Here is a 14,203-nt window from a genome sequence, read left to right on the forward strand (position 1 = left end):
TAATTATTATGAATAGGTCTGCTCAAAAATACCCTGTTGTGGCAAGCCCTAAATAATGCTGATAGATTTTGCCCTTACAGGCTGAACAAGAGATGTCCTGAATTTCCATTTCAGCCAGAGGAATCCTCTTTACCTGCTTATTTTATGAGTATCCACAGCCAAGTTCAGCAACCACCCACCACCCCCCAGCACCCTGCTTAACTTCTTTGCCTGGTTTAAGAGAATGGCACCTCCTTGTTAATATTCTAATATGCTCTGGCAGCACACACAGAGCTCGTTATTGATTCACATAATAAAAGCACCACTGTTTCCTTGGCAAAGTGTCTTCCAGCCCCACAGAATGCCCTGCACACCTTTAATAACTCTGCCTTCCAGTGCTCACTGGGGCTGAATCAGCACTGTGCAGGTCTGAGAAGCAGCTGGCTTAAAAGCTGCAGTTCAAATCTACCTAGGCAGAGGTTAAAACTTCCCAGGGTCGACCACACACTGCTGGAAAGGGAATTCTGTAGCCCAGGATCATCAGCAGTCCTGGTTTGGTGCAACTTTGTTATAACAAAAAAACCCCAAACCAAACAAAAATAAACCCATCCTGTTTCAAAGCTATCTGACAAACTCGGCAACATTTTCTCCATTGAGCTCTTGATTTTCTAGAACACATTTTTCCTTTACCTCAATCTACTGCTTCAGTGTTGCTTTGGAACAGAAAGGGTAAGCGTAGAAAGAGAAAGCCACCCACTAGAGACTGGTGTTTAGCTTAAAAATTTAACTAATGACATTTTACCACTCATGGGGTAGCTGTAAGCAAAGACACCATCTCCTTTATTTCAAGTAGGCAGAGATACTTGTGCTATTAAAAAAAAAAAATCAAAAGCAACCTCAGAGGATATGGTGACTCAGAAGCATGCTAACATGAATTCAGTAAGGTACCAGTAAGGATCAAACTGGTAACACTGGTCTCAGAATGGGATCCTGCTCAGGATTTGCCCACATATTGAACATGTTCCATCCACTCTGCTCAACTCTGCTTTATGTTTTGTTGCTTGCAGGACTAAAATTTAACACAGGTCTGTCCCCAAATGCCACTGGCAAAGGATCAGATTTTAACTTGTATTCAACTGGATTCTATTTGTTTGGGAAAAGGATGTCTCAAGGTGTTGGGTAGCTTCTGAATCCATCAAACAACTTTCACTCAATTTGATGGAGCTCAGAAATACCTCTGATAATCTTTAAGCAAGCAGGCAAATGGATATGAGACAGAGACTCTCATAATGCTTCAAAAGCACAAGAGGTATTATAAATGTTTCCAGTGCAGTAAAAGGTAGTAAGCACTCATGTCTTCTTTGACCTGAAGAAATAAGTTGTGAGAAAATGCAGAGTTGTGTTACTGCTTCTGCTACTCTCAGAATGATCCACCCAACTTTGCAGCAGAGCCTTAAGGGAAGATGGATGCAAACAGTTATTGCCATCATATCTATTCAACTAGTCTGGTCTCAAAAGGGAAATCTGAGCAAGTCCCTGCAATGGATCAATTATTGTTACAGTGTTTTTCAAAAGAAACTTCATTTTCCATTTATGCTACATTTAAGAGTGTCATCTGAGACTCCTCAACTGCTGGAAGTAAAATTTCTGGCTTCAGAGGCAGAGAACAAAGCTTCTCAGTCATTATTCAAAGACAGCAGCTCTGCAAATAAAGACTCTGAGTTTTAAGTAATTATAAATCTGCCTAGCTAAAACCAGAGCTCATCCAGAATGTTAGAGGCAGGAGGAAAAAAAAAATATTAGCTTTATTGATCTGCTCTGAGGGGGGAGCACAGAAAGTGCTGAGGTGAAACATTTAAATACAGCCTGTTTAGATATTTGAGGGCCTGTAAAATGTCTGACTGTGGCACTGTGTTAAAAATCGTGCTAAAAATAAAAATAAAACCAATTAAGTTCTTAAAGATGTCTTAGGCACTCAGTAGGTAAAGGAGTCTATTTTAGATGTGAAACTATCTTCAAATCTACTGGTGTGCCCACAGCCATTAACAGTCTCAACTCAAAGATTTAACCATGTAAGGAGACAAGATTAAGTTTCTGTCTGTATTGTCCTACTTTGCAGAAGAACCATGACACTTATAATGCAATTGGAAGTCGAAATGGGCACCTTTCTGCAGACAATCTACCATTCAGGATCCAACACTGTGCAGTACAGGCCCAGGAGACAGAGTTAGGCAACTCTGGGATCAGTAACCACAGCAAACAACCTGTCCTTTCAGCTCCCCAGCTGCATCAAGAAATCCATCCCCTGGCTCCCACCTTCAGTCTTGCTCTTTAGCCCTCTGCGGGGAATCAGACAGCACAGGAAGATTTCCCAAATCCTCAGGGAGATGGTATTTAGCTTGTGAACATGTTGCAGATCTTATCCCTGCCTGCTCACTCTGGGCAGGGCAGGGCAGCCCTGGATGCTTCCTGTGCCTGTAAGCACAGGATGATCCAGAGCAGCCCTTCCTGGCCTCCATCACACAGGCGTTCCCACAGAAGTGTTCTGCACTCTCAGCAGGATATTCCTGCCAGTTCAGTTCACCTTCAGGGCTATCACACCATGTCAGTATTACACACCTCCTGTAGCAAAACTAGAGAAAAGCAAGGCTTGTCCACGTGCAGCTGTCTACCGTCGCCCCACACTGACTCCTCTGCCAGAGCCACACCTGGCAAAGCTTTGGAAGTGAAAGGTTTGATTCAGAGCAGAGACAGACCAGCACAGAACAGTCAACACACATAAAGCATATGGAGAGGAACTGAGGCACTAATCTGTGGGCTTGAATACACAGGTTTTATCAGAGCTGTCTTCCCACAAACAGCTGATTAATCACCATGCCTTAATTACTACACGAAAGAGGAGACAAAGTCTGCTTCCAAGCTTGAACAGGCACAGAAAAGAGCTCTGTGATGAATGAATAGGGGAAGAAAACATTCACACTTCAACCTGTGGATCGGCCCAAAGCAATTTCTTGTTGAGAGCTCTCTTCTGAGGATGGTTTGAGTGACAGAAGGAAAGGCACAAAAGGATCCTTTGGGCTAGCAGGAACGATGCAGAGAGCTGCAGGAAGGACAGTATCAGTTCATAATGTCTCCACTGGTCCTCACTGATTCTTCAGGCAGTCTGAAACTGACAGCTTTTTTCCTGCTTTTTTCTTAGCCCTCCTATGCTTTTGCTGTGCAGTCCCATGGGTGACTCATGCAAATGGTTTGCAGCTTACAGGAAACACTGTCTGTTCCCTACACAGGAACAGTTGTGGGGAGTTCAGTGCCCCTATTTCTGGCTCCCTTTCCCCTGGAGAGGTGGCTTTTTCCATCACCTTTGCCAAGGGTGGTGGTTCTAAGACACAGACCTGCAGCACGTGCTGCAGTTCTCACAAGCTGCTTCCTGCTCACCAGAAGATGCTGTGAGAGGCACAGTGCAGGCTCCATCCATCAGCCCCTTCGTACCAGCTGCATTCTCACTCCCTCCTGGACTCAGATACAGTGTTATTGCAGACTGCTAAACAGCTGCCACACTCTACCCCAAGCACAGTTGCATCTCACTGACAAGTTTTGAAACTCCTGTTTTAGTAAATCAAAATGTTGTACAAGGGGAAAAATACTAATGACATCATGTGGCATCATTACTCAGATAAATCAGCAACTGCCATCCCTGTTAGCTTTGGACTAGCAGCAGAAAAGACTGATTCCATCTTACAGAAAATGGGAGTGATTTAGTAAAATTGCACCTGACCTCATGACTTTAGAGACTGCATTTTCATGAGCCATTCCCAAGTGAAATCCATGTCCGAGGAATGGTGGTGAAATAATCAGGCTACTAGTAAAGACAGGAGAGAGGATAAGAAACAGCCAGTTCTCAAACCCTGCTAACGCAGGGGAACATCACAGACGCCAGGACAGTGGAAACTGTGGAGAGCAGTCCCAGGATATGTAACACTGTGCTAACACCACGCCCAACACACTTACCCACAGCTAGGCCTGCCTGGTGAGCAGGGCAGACAGCTGCTAAATGCAGCATGGCAAGGGTCTGAGATTAAGTGAAACATGTCAAAAAGCTGAGATTTCCCTTTCTCTTCCTTTGTGATTGATCAGAAAAGCAACAAATCCACAGGCATCTGTATGGAGTTGACACAAGTGTTCCAGGTGCCTGTGGTATATTATTTTTCAAACTTTTCAAACCCGTATCTCCAGTTATGACCACTTTCAGTGCAAGAACCACTGGCCCTTTTAACACTTCCCTACACACAAACCTCTCAACAATTCCCCCAAGCAAGGGCCTTCGGTTATAGCTGCAATCCCATTCACCCAGGTTCCCGCTCAACTTACCCAAAACTCAGCAAAACTTTTCAGATCTGAGAACCTGAGATCCCCATTCCTTCCTCCTGTCTTGGCTCCCTTCTGCCTTTCTCTTAGCTACAATACAAGGGATCTTAAAATTATTATGAACAAGCACTGGACCACACCTTGTATGAGGGTACCAAACATCTCAAGGATGTCAGTAAAGATATTGGGACATGCTACAAATGCAGGACAGAACAAGGCCCAGAGCCTTGCTTACCTGAAGTATCTATTTTCCATCATGCTACTAAACTCACTGATTTTGTAAGACAGACTCTGTCTCTGTTTGCTTGACACTGAATTGATCTTTTTTAACCTGTGCTAGTAGCAGTTACATTTGGGGGCACAATAACAGAAGACAAATAAAAAAAGCACCCTTCTTTTTTGAAAGCAAAAGCATTAACAATTTTCAAGGGCAAAGCATGGAGCAGAAGGTGAGTAAAAAATATACTTACTGTACTATCTGATCCACAGAAGGTTTTAAGAACTCTGACCAAAAACGAGAGCTGTTCATCTGCTTGATCCTTTCCTTACTGACTTCCATCTTTCTCTTCTGTTGACCAAAACCGAAAATGCAAATGTCTCCTTTACACCCACCCACCCTGAAAGAGAGAGCCAGTCCATTCCACATTACTTGTCTTTTCTTTCAAGACTGGGCCAGTATTGCACATTCATTACCACATTAAAAACACTTTGCCTGAGGCTTGCATTTCTTGCTGGGGTATAACGAGTTCAAGACCCCAGCTGTCAGCTTGCGAGTTTAGAACACAGATATTTAATAGTAAATTATAAGGTAGAATATTTCATTTTACTTTTTTTTGCTGAAGTAGCATATTTATAATGGTACACTGCAGCCACTAAATAAAGATGTGGAGAGCAATTCTTTCTGCTCATATTATACAATCTCTGGGTTACCGTGGTCTGACTGGAGCCAGTTCAGTTTTTGGATGCTGATCTCTGCTCTTAACCTGTTACTGGATCTCCCTAATGTCTCCCTAATGTCCCTAATGCAACCACTACAGTCAAATAACACACTGGAGCAAACTGTAACATATTTCTAGCACTATCCTAACAGCTTTTAGCAAGCCCTACACAAAGCAGAGCTGCTAATAAATCCAAAATGCTCTGCACTTAATTTTTGGAAGTTTGCCACTGAGATCCCACCAACACTGCTTCAGAGACATTGGCTTTATAAAGCTCAAACCCTGCTTTCATCTAATGAAAGGGCCTAGATCCACATCCTGACAACACTTCACAGCTCTCAGCTTCCTCTGGGTCCTTTGACAATCTATGAAACATGTGTAGCATCACATCCCAACTGGAAACTTTTTAAGAAATTACAATATTCTGGAAGGAAGAGCAACATAATTATTATTTCTCTAAGTAGTGCCAGATGTGTTTAAAAGCCATGAAGCCAGACAGCAGAGGAAAAGTTGCATAGTTTGAATTGAAGCTAGTAAGAGCATAAACAAGTCCCTCCACTAGCCACAGGCTGACAGACCAAGTTCCTGCTTATTCTTTTTTCCTCATCAAATTTCTTTCCTACATGAAGTTACACAAGCATGCACCATCTGAGTCACCATGCCAGGGCAGAATATGTTACAGGAAAAACATCAGTCTGCTTTTCCTCCAGAAAAGCTTCAAGGCTCCCAGTGTCTCAACTACCATGAAACCCACGAACCACCACATTCTGCTATGCTACCTCACCTCACTGCAATGGGAGGCAGAGAGCAACAGTCTTGGATCTCTCGTGGCAACCATCTCAGCCCCACAGGAACCACAGCCCTGCCCTTGGACATGCTGCTTTGCCTCATTTGTTCACGTGTGCTTATTCCCTGGATTTATGGCTCGTTTGGGCTGTTAGTGGTCTGACTGACATACAGAACCCAGCAACATCAGAATGAGTCATAGATGTGGACAGGAAAAAAGGAAAAAAAAAAGGAGAGGAAGTTTTTCCTGTGACTGCTTGTGACTCAAATAATCTTGTCCCCACACTGCTATATTAACATACAGGATAGCTTCAAAGATATTCAACTAAAAAGCTCTTATTCTGCCACCTACCTGATGAAACAGAACATACTCTTTCCTTCATCAGCAGAAAGACATCACTAGCATAATGTTCTGACTAAACTCCTCTTACTTCTGTTCTCCAATTTTACCTTCAACTTGACAAACACAGCAATGCTTTAAATCCTGAGAACAGAAAATAAATGTCCTTCTGCTCAGGATATTGTTTCTGTTGGCTTTACTCCTTACTCCAGCCTTGAAGTTAGAACCTAGAATAAACACACCAGTACTTCAGAAGGTCAGAGAAGATTATAGCCATACACTCTCCCCTAGCATATCTAACCAAAACTGGAGGCCCTTACTAGATGGTTCCTGCAAAGATGATTTCAGCAGAGGTATGTGGGCAGGGCTGCAAAGTGTTTTAGCAGTAGAGCTGTCCAAAGAGACAACCGGTCTGCACTAGGAATCATAACTTCACAAGCCACACTATCTGTTTTAGCCTTTACAGCACACTGCTCCTCTCTGTATAACCAGACCAGTGACTAATAGCTGCCCAGAAACAGGAAAGAAAAACTGTTTGAAGACAACATTACTTGCTTTTTATTCATTTTCAAGACACCAGTATTACAATTGTTAAATCAGGTGACAGCATCAGTCAGCATTGCCCACTGCAATGCCTCCAAGGAGGCCAGAGGTTACAGACCATCACCTCTTGAGTAGAGACATGTTCCTTTATGCAATATTCATAGCAAACCATGACTTTCCATCTCCTGCTTAAAGCCAGCACATTCTTTCCCCAGCACATCCTTCAGGAAGGACTGAAGTTCACACAGTTTCCCAACCTTTTCAGCACAGATTTATTCCCCACTATGAAATGCAACCACAGAAGAGCCTCCACCAAATCACAGACTTCCCACACTGAAAAAAAAAGCATTAATACTTCAGCCAGAATGTTCCTACTGGCACCTCAGAGCCCATAATCACATGCCTCAGGGCTGTTCTTCAGGTACAGCTGGAGGTAGTTTTTGAATGTCTCTGGGTCAGTTATTATAGCCTTGATAGCAGGGTCCTCCTTCATGGCCTCCACCCAGCGCTGGAGCTTTGGGGTGTGATTCAAAGCGCTACAGGAAAAAGGAAGAGACTGAGTAAAGCAAATGGAAAATTTAGATGGCATCGAGGAAACAAAACAGCTTCAACAGTTTCACTTTACTACTTTCTCTGTCCCAGTACAATGTCCAGTTTAGAGCAGGATGCTTCCCCCAAACTGCAATACAATACTAGCTTTCTTCAGCAGCCCCCAAGAGTGTCCCATCGCTGCAGTGCACACCAGGAATATTGATGTTGAGGCACTTCAGAACACACCAGAAGCCAGGCAAAGTACTCACTCTTTCAGCTGGAATGGTTCCAGACGCTCAAACCACGGCCAGATCATGTAGTCAACCATTGAGATTGAGTCCCCACCATAAAACAACGTGTTGCGTTTGGCCAGAACCTGTGAAGGGTGAGAGATGTCAGCTGCCCCTAAGGAAAAGTGAAGCACAACACTACACAAAAACCCCACTGCACAGTGGAAGGCAGGCACACTACAGGGTCAGTGAGCAAAGAAAGGAAGGAGAAACAGTGCATTTCTCCTGTGCACACAGTATTAGCATAGTCAGAACTAGTCAGTATAGTTAAGCTTAATACTACAGCTGCTATTTCATAAACTCAGCCCAGCTCTTCTCCAGAGGTTCAAAACCTATCACAAAATATGAATCACTAGCAAGCTGCAGCATGTGCACAAACAAAGAGGAGTTTAGCTCAGAATACTTGTGATTTCTTGCTTGCCATAAAGCATAAATGGCACAGACTAATTGAACACAGCAACACACGTGCATTTCTTGAGCAACACATCCAGCTGAATTTATCACCCTGCTAGATTAGAGCAGCATTTTAGCAGGAACTTTTTTCCCATGGCACTTGAGGCCAAGTGGTGTCAGGGAAGCATTTCTAACATTACATCTCACACTGCATTTGATTCCAGATGCAAAGGCAACAGGAAGCAAGTGTAACTTACACCAGAAAGAGATCCTCCTCACAGCTCAGCACAGAAAGCAGGGCCATAAAGCATGCAACAAGTTCTCCTGTTACATTTATGACTCTGATGCATTTTCAAGTGTCATGGTCATCCAATTTTAATATGCTTTAAAGACCCTCCAAGGGCTTGTTCTCTTCTTTCATTAGTTTAGTGGCTCTAGATTCATTAGTGGCTCTGTTTCAGGCACCTTATAAATCTTGGTCCTTTTTTTTGGACACACATCACCCTATACACTCATACGGCATTTATTCCCTGTCCACAACCCCCATGATCTAGTAGAAATCTTAAAGCAGCCCTTCAGGAAGCACGGAGCTGTTTGAGCTCCCAAGTGTCTGGGAGAACAACCAGTAGCTGCACAGGGGCAGAGATGGGAACACAGCCCCCTCTGTTGGGCAGCAGAAATCAAAATACAGGAGTGTTCCAAAGTATTTCCCCTCTGGAATATCTCTTGCAATACGCTGTTCTGGCCTCCCATTCACAGCTGACCATCAGCTGCTGCTGCAAAATCATTCAGGGTATAGAAAAATAGAGACACTGAAGAAACAGCAAGTTATTTCACAGTATTAACCAAGCAGGAAGAAGCTTAATCCTTTCTTAATGTTTAACACATCTGTATTTCAGGGAAGTGAAACACACAACTTCCTCTAGGAACTCGTCATCTGCATTATTGCAGCCTCAGTCTAATCAGATGGACAAGATGACTCTGGAAACAATTGTGTTGTTGGCAGCCCAAGGGGATGGGAAAGCAGAATGCACTGGACTGTCAGGAGAACTAGGAAAGTACTAAAATGTTATTGGCAGCTTTGCACCAGAACAGAAATACTCTGACACTTCCTGGAGCTCCACTGAAGTTGCATTACACCACCAGTAAGAGAAACATGGTCCAGGGTTGGATTTCTACAAGGCACACATTACATTCTGCTTCCACCCACCCTCAAAGATAAGCTCCAGAATGAAAAAGATTTCATGTCAACACCAAGGTATCTGCACTACTTTAAGCACAGATGCTCTTCAGCCCTTGCTCTTAGTACATGCAAGGTCTCCTTCACTTAAAGCAGAACAAAGATAGCCAAGACAAGAGCAGTCTGCTAGAATTCAAAAATCTCCACAAGTCTACATAGTCTTTATCATTAGATAAAGTTTAGTTTAGCTAGTTAAAGTTCAGTTTTGCTAGTTGAAATTTATTCTAACGGTGCCCTTGTGCATCCTGGGCTGAGGGTAATAAATTGATTGTTTCTTGTTTTAACTGCTAAGCAAATGAGAGATCTACCTCCAAAGGCCACAGCATGAAAGGAAAAGAAAGAACATATAAAGGCTGGCAATCTGCTCGTTATTATGAAATACTCTCACCTCTTCAAGTTTGCCAAACTTTTCAGCAATCTCTGCTTTCAGTGCAGTGGTGTCCTGTCCATCTTTGACTGCCAAAACATGCTTGAAAAGCAAGGATGTTATCTATACAAAAGAAAGTATGAAATTTTTAATGCACTTATTACAAGAATACAAGTTAGTCACTCAACTGCTAAGTTAACATTTTAAGATACTAAATGCAAGTTAAATCTTAAGAGATTTGATGTTGAAGAATTACATAAAGTCCATTGATAAAAATCTTTTATACTTCAGAAAAGGCAAGCAAAAGCCTAGAGGAAGAATGAATACAAACAGCAATGAATTTTAGTCCTGTAATAAGAAGAGAATAGCGAAGAGTGTTTCCTATCTGTGCATTTTCTTTCCTGCAACACACTTCCCTCTTTCCATTAAGTCTATTTACAAAGGCCTGTTGCAAATACATTCTCCCTTTTATTCCCCCTTTTTGTCTATGTTCCTTTGCATCTTCTGTTTCTTTCTCTCCTGTCTCATATCCAAGTGACTTCTTTCACTTCCTAGAGTCCTCAAATCACATCCTAGTACAGAGAGGTTAATTCCTGTCAACCAGCTCCAGCTCCAAATGAGAGCTAAAACAAGCCTCCCTATACAAGTCCCATGTTTACAGCCACGTGCCATCTCTTGTCCATGGCTTTAGGCTCTCTCAGGCAGGCACTTCCCACATCCTGCATTCACACAGTACTTCCTACAGAAAGGATCAGAATAAAATATAGCAACTGTGACTTCCCAGGTCATATTCAGCTGGTTTGGTCTGCTAACCTTTGGTCTATTGTAGGATGCTCAAAACCCTACCTCAGTCATACAGACTTTCACTTGCTTGGATGCCTTTCAGCATCCATCCTTCCATCCAACACATAATTCTGGGAGCAATTCAGAGACACAGTGGATTACATGTGCTCACAGCAAAAGGCCCCACATATCCCCTCTGCTTATTTAAATGCTCATCCCTGCATTAAAAAAAAAAACTGCCTTAAAGGATGAAAGCAACATTAGCAAGAGAGCTGCAGTTTTTGGTGCAGTGGCAAAGTCAGAAACACAGTCCCACTTTGATCACACAGTACCTTTGAGAAGTCTTCCAAGAGCATCCTCTGACAGGCTCGCTCATACGGGTCTGCAGGCATCAGCTTCTTCCCTGGAAATGCTTCATCCAAGTACTCACAGGTGATTGGAGACTCCCAGATCAACTGGCCCTTGCTGGTCTCCAGAACAGGAACCAGCCCAGAGGGATGCTTCTCAAAGTACCAGTCAGGTTTGTTCTTCAGATTGATGTTGACTACTTCATGGCTAAAAGAACAAAAGAAACAAGACCCAGACAAGGCTCAGTTCTGTTCCAGTCCACCCCACACCACGGTGAAATGCAGTCTCCTCAACAGTTCAGTTCTTGAGAGGGCCAGCCCTCAAGATCCTGTATTCCCTTGCTTTCTTTGAAGTTATTTGCAGGACTAATCCTTTGACACAGAAATAATACTGTCTCCTTTGCAGGAGAAAGTAGGCACTGACTTGCAATTAGTTGTTTGCAGACTGTGTGTCTCCTATTAGTTTAACAAGCACCCAGCTACCAGGCTGAAAACACAAGGTAGAACTCAGCACACTTACCACATTTGAGTTCAAGGACAGGCTAAGGAAGAAACAGTTGATTGCAAATGAGCTACACCCCAATTAAGAAATACACCTGAACCTTAACCTGCCTTACACCAAAGAGCAAATCAGGAGGGCATCATTCCTCCTTATCTTCCCAACCTATGGTCTCATACAGAATAAGTGTTTAGAGTAAAGGCAAATAGATATTGATGAAAAAATGCATGGGAAATATGCCTGTATTAAAAAACAAGTAGTTATATAGTGAATTATATGTGTGACCCCAGAAAATTCCTAGTAAGCCCAAAGATCTGCTAAACACAGCTGAACCTTCAAAATAACTGAGAAGTTACCAGAAGGCAACTGTCACATCTAGGTAGCCATAAAACCCCTCCAAAATCATCATGCTACAACAAACCTCTCAGCTCCAAAATCGGTCCAAAGACACTAAATAAAAACATACTTAAAATGACCCAGAAGTTTTATTGCATTTTTTTATCTACTCTTCCAAAAAACCCCAAAAGACCCATGTGAAAAACAAATCTAACTTGACTCTCATCTTACTATCAAGAGACCTGTTAGCATTCCCTATTCCAACAGGAACTCCCAGCCCTGTGTTGGGTAACAAACTGCTGGCAGGCCTTGGGCTTGGTAGTACCAGAAAATAATGGAAAAAACAGTTAATTTTAATTTGTACCCGAGGGAGATACTAGACTCCATTCAAGAATGCTAAAATTACATGGCAATCTTGAAAAAGTAACAAACACAAGCACTGAATTTCATTAACTTGCTACAGCATGAGAACAAGACAATATTATAGGAACATGGTAGATTTCTTCTTTTAAAAAAAAGATCATTCAGTCACTAGTGTGTTTTGCTGGGCAGTGACACAACAGAAACATTGAACAGTCGTAGCTTCCAGAATGTCCACGGCCACTCACATCAAAAACAAACAGTGCATGTCATGTCTCTGCTTACATTTACTCAGGGCAATTTATCACAGGCAAGGATTATAAAAGAAAATCAGCTTGGGGTTTTTACTTTGGGCCTTTATGCAGCTGACTTCATTCTACTTATTGAAGCTTTAGAGCAAAATCACTCACAGAACGCCTCTTCTCAATCAGTTGTTTCAGGGATGTTGAATTTAGAAAAGAAAGGGAGCTAGGCCCGCCCTTCTGGCCGGCTCGGTGCGGGCTCCGGGAGCAGCTCACCTGATGCCCTTGGCGCGGAGAACCAGGCGCGTCCGCTGCGCGTAGGGGCAGAAGCGCATGCTGTAGAGGCGGATCAGCCCCGCGGGCACGGGGCCCGGCGCCGCGCTACCTGCGGGGACAGGAGAGCACAGGGGCTGTCACCGCGGCCCTCTCCCAGCCGCCGAGCTCCGCCGGCCCCGCGCCGCTTACCCTTGCCCAGGCTGCGGGACTGATCGCCCGACATCGCGCCACGACCCGACGAGCTCCGATGTGTGACTGCCCCGGCCCTGCGACTGCCCCGCCGGCACCGCCCTGCCCCGGGGCCGTGCCCGGCTCCGCCTCGCTCCCTCCCACCTCCCTCTCGCTCCTCCCGACCCGAGAGCCTGCCCGGCGGTCTTTCCCTGAGCTGGCCGCCTGCCCACCCAGCTGGGACAGTGTTCAGCTGCTCTCGATGCTCTCCCTCGCTGCGTTTACAAATAACTGCACAAGCAGCTCCGGCATTCCCGTGGAAACGGGGCGCCCACGGCCGAACTCCACCTCGCGGGCCCGGTGGATTTATAAGCAGTGCCTCCAGCAGCCGCTGAGGTACCAGGTTCCCCTCAGTGCCTCCTCCACCCTCCAAAACCCGATCCAACCCCACCTTGAGGGTAGCAAGAAGGGTTTATCTCTCCAGCAGCTGTTCTGCTTCATGATAAAAACCCCGAGAAGAGACAATAACCCAACAGACAAGAGGGCATAGCAGAAGTTAAATCTAACTTAACTACTACAGTGCAGTTATAGAGGGATTCATGCTTGCTTCTGCAAACAGGATCTTTGTGGGAGCATCAGTGCATGCATTGAGCAAAACAAAGAACCAAAGCACATATGGAAGTTTTGCCTGTCCCTTTGTTCCCTCTTCACTTCAGATTAGGGCACCAGGCCTTTCCTTGTACCAGCTTTCCTTGGAGTATAATAATGGAAATGGAGGTGTTTTCCTTCAATGATTTTCACACATTCACAGTGTCCGAGTTGATCTCTGACCACAGAGGTAAAGTGATTCCCTTCTCCACAACCAATCTTCAGGTTGGCACTGTACATTAATAGGAAACAGCACATTTGTAGGGACCAGTGGGCTGGCACAGCTCTTGCCAAAGGGAGGGAAAATCCGGGCCTTCCTGGCAATGCTCACTCCTCTGTCAAACCCCCAAGGCTAATACAGCGTTCTCCAGTCTGGTCAGTGGATCCATGCTTGCACAGGGAGGCAGTCCTACCTGCTTTGGTTTGATTTTGTCACTGGAGCTGGGCCACAGACACAAAGACCAATATTTTCTGTGGTGATCTCACCTGAAGATAAATACGAAGGTGGTCACTAGTAACTTAACCATGACCTTGACACCATTATCCATTGCAGTGGAGGAACATGATTTTTGTTGAGACACTGCTGCTTGATTATGTATCTATAAGGCAGCTCAGTACAGAAAGGGAGTGGTAATTTGTTGCACAAGTCTGCCATGCCCTAGGCAAACAGAACCTGTACATAAGGTGTTCTTTGCCAACAAAATAATTTTCTCTACCACAAAAAAAAAACCACCCAACTGTGTTAGAAGACATAGTCCTTATTCCTCTAAGT

The 14,203-nt window shown here is 44.1% G+C and overlaps 2 protein-coding genes across 2 annotated transcripts in view; one reads left to right on the plus strand and one right to left on the minus strand.

Annotated features, from left to right (window-relative positions):
* Positions 1-6,942: 6,942 nt before the first annotated feature.
* Positions 6,943-12,886, minus strand: GSTO1 (glutathione S-transferase omega 1). Its single transcript, XM_066323617.1, has 6 exons — positions 12,805-12,886; positions 12,616-12,724; positions 10,888-11,110; positions 9,794-9,895; positions 7,752-7,858; positions 6,943-7,487 (listed from the first exon to the last, which is right to left on the minus strand). The coding sequence occupies exons 1-6, from the start codon at positions 12,836-12,838 to the stop codon at positions 7,334-7,336; spliced, it is 729 nt and encodes a 242-aa protein (XP_066179714.1). The 5' UTR covers positions 12,839-12,886; the 3' UTR covers positions 6,943-7,333.
* CFAP43 (cilia and flagella associated protein 43) overlaps positions 12,863-14,203 on the plus strand; it is a 44,420-nt gene continuing 43,079 nt past the window's right edge. Inside the window, exon 1 of the mRNA XM_066324442.1 lies at positions 12,863-13,179. Within this exon, the coding sequence (XP_066180539.1) occupies positions 12,863-13,179 (317 nt within the window). The remainder of the gene's footprint in view (positions 13,180-14,203) is intronic.

Source organism: Sylvia atricapilla, chromosome 8 (genome assembly GCF_009819655.1).
Source record: "Sylvia atricapilla isolate bSylAtr1 chromosome 8, bSylAtr1.pri, whole genome shotgun sequence".
NCBI classification, from domain to species: Eukaryota; Metazoa; Chordata; class Aves; order Passeriformes; family Sylviidae; genus Sylvia; species Sylvia atricapilla.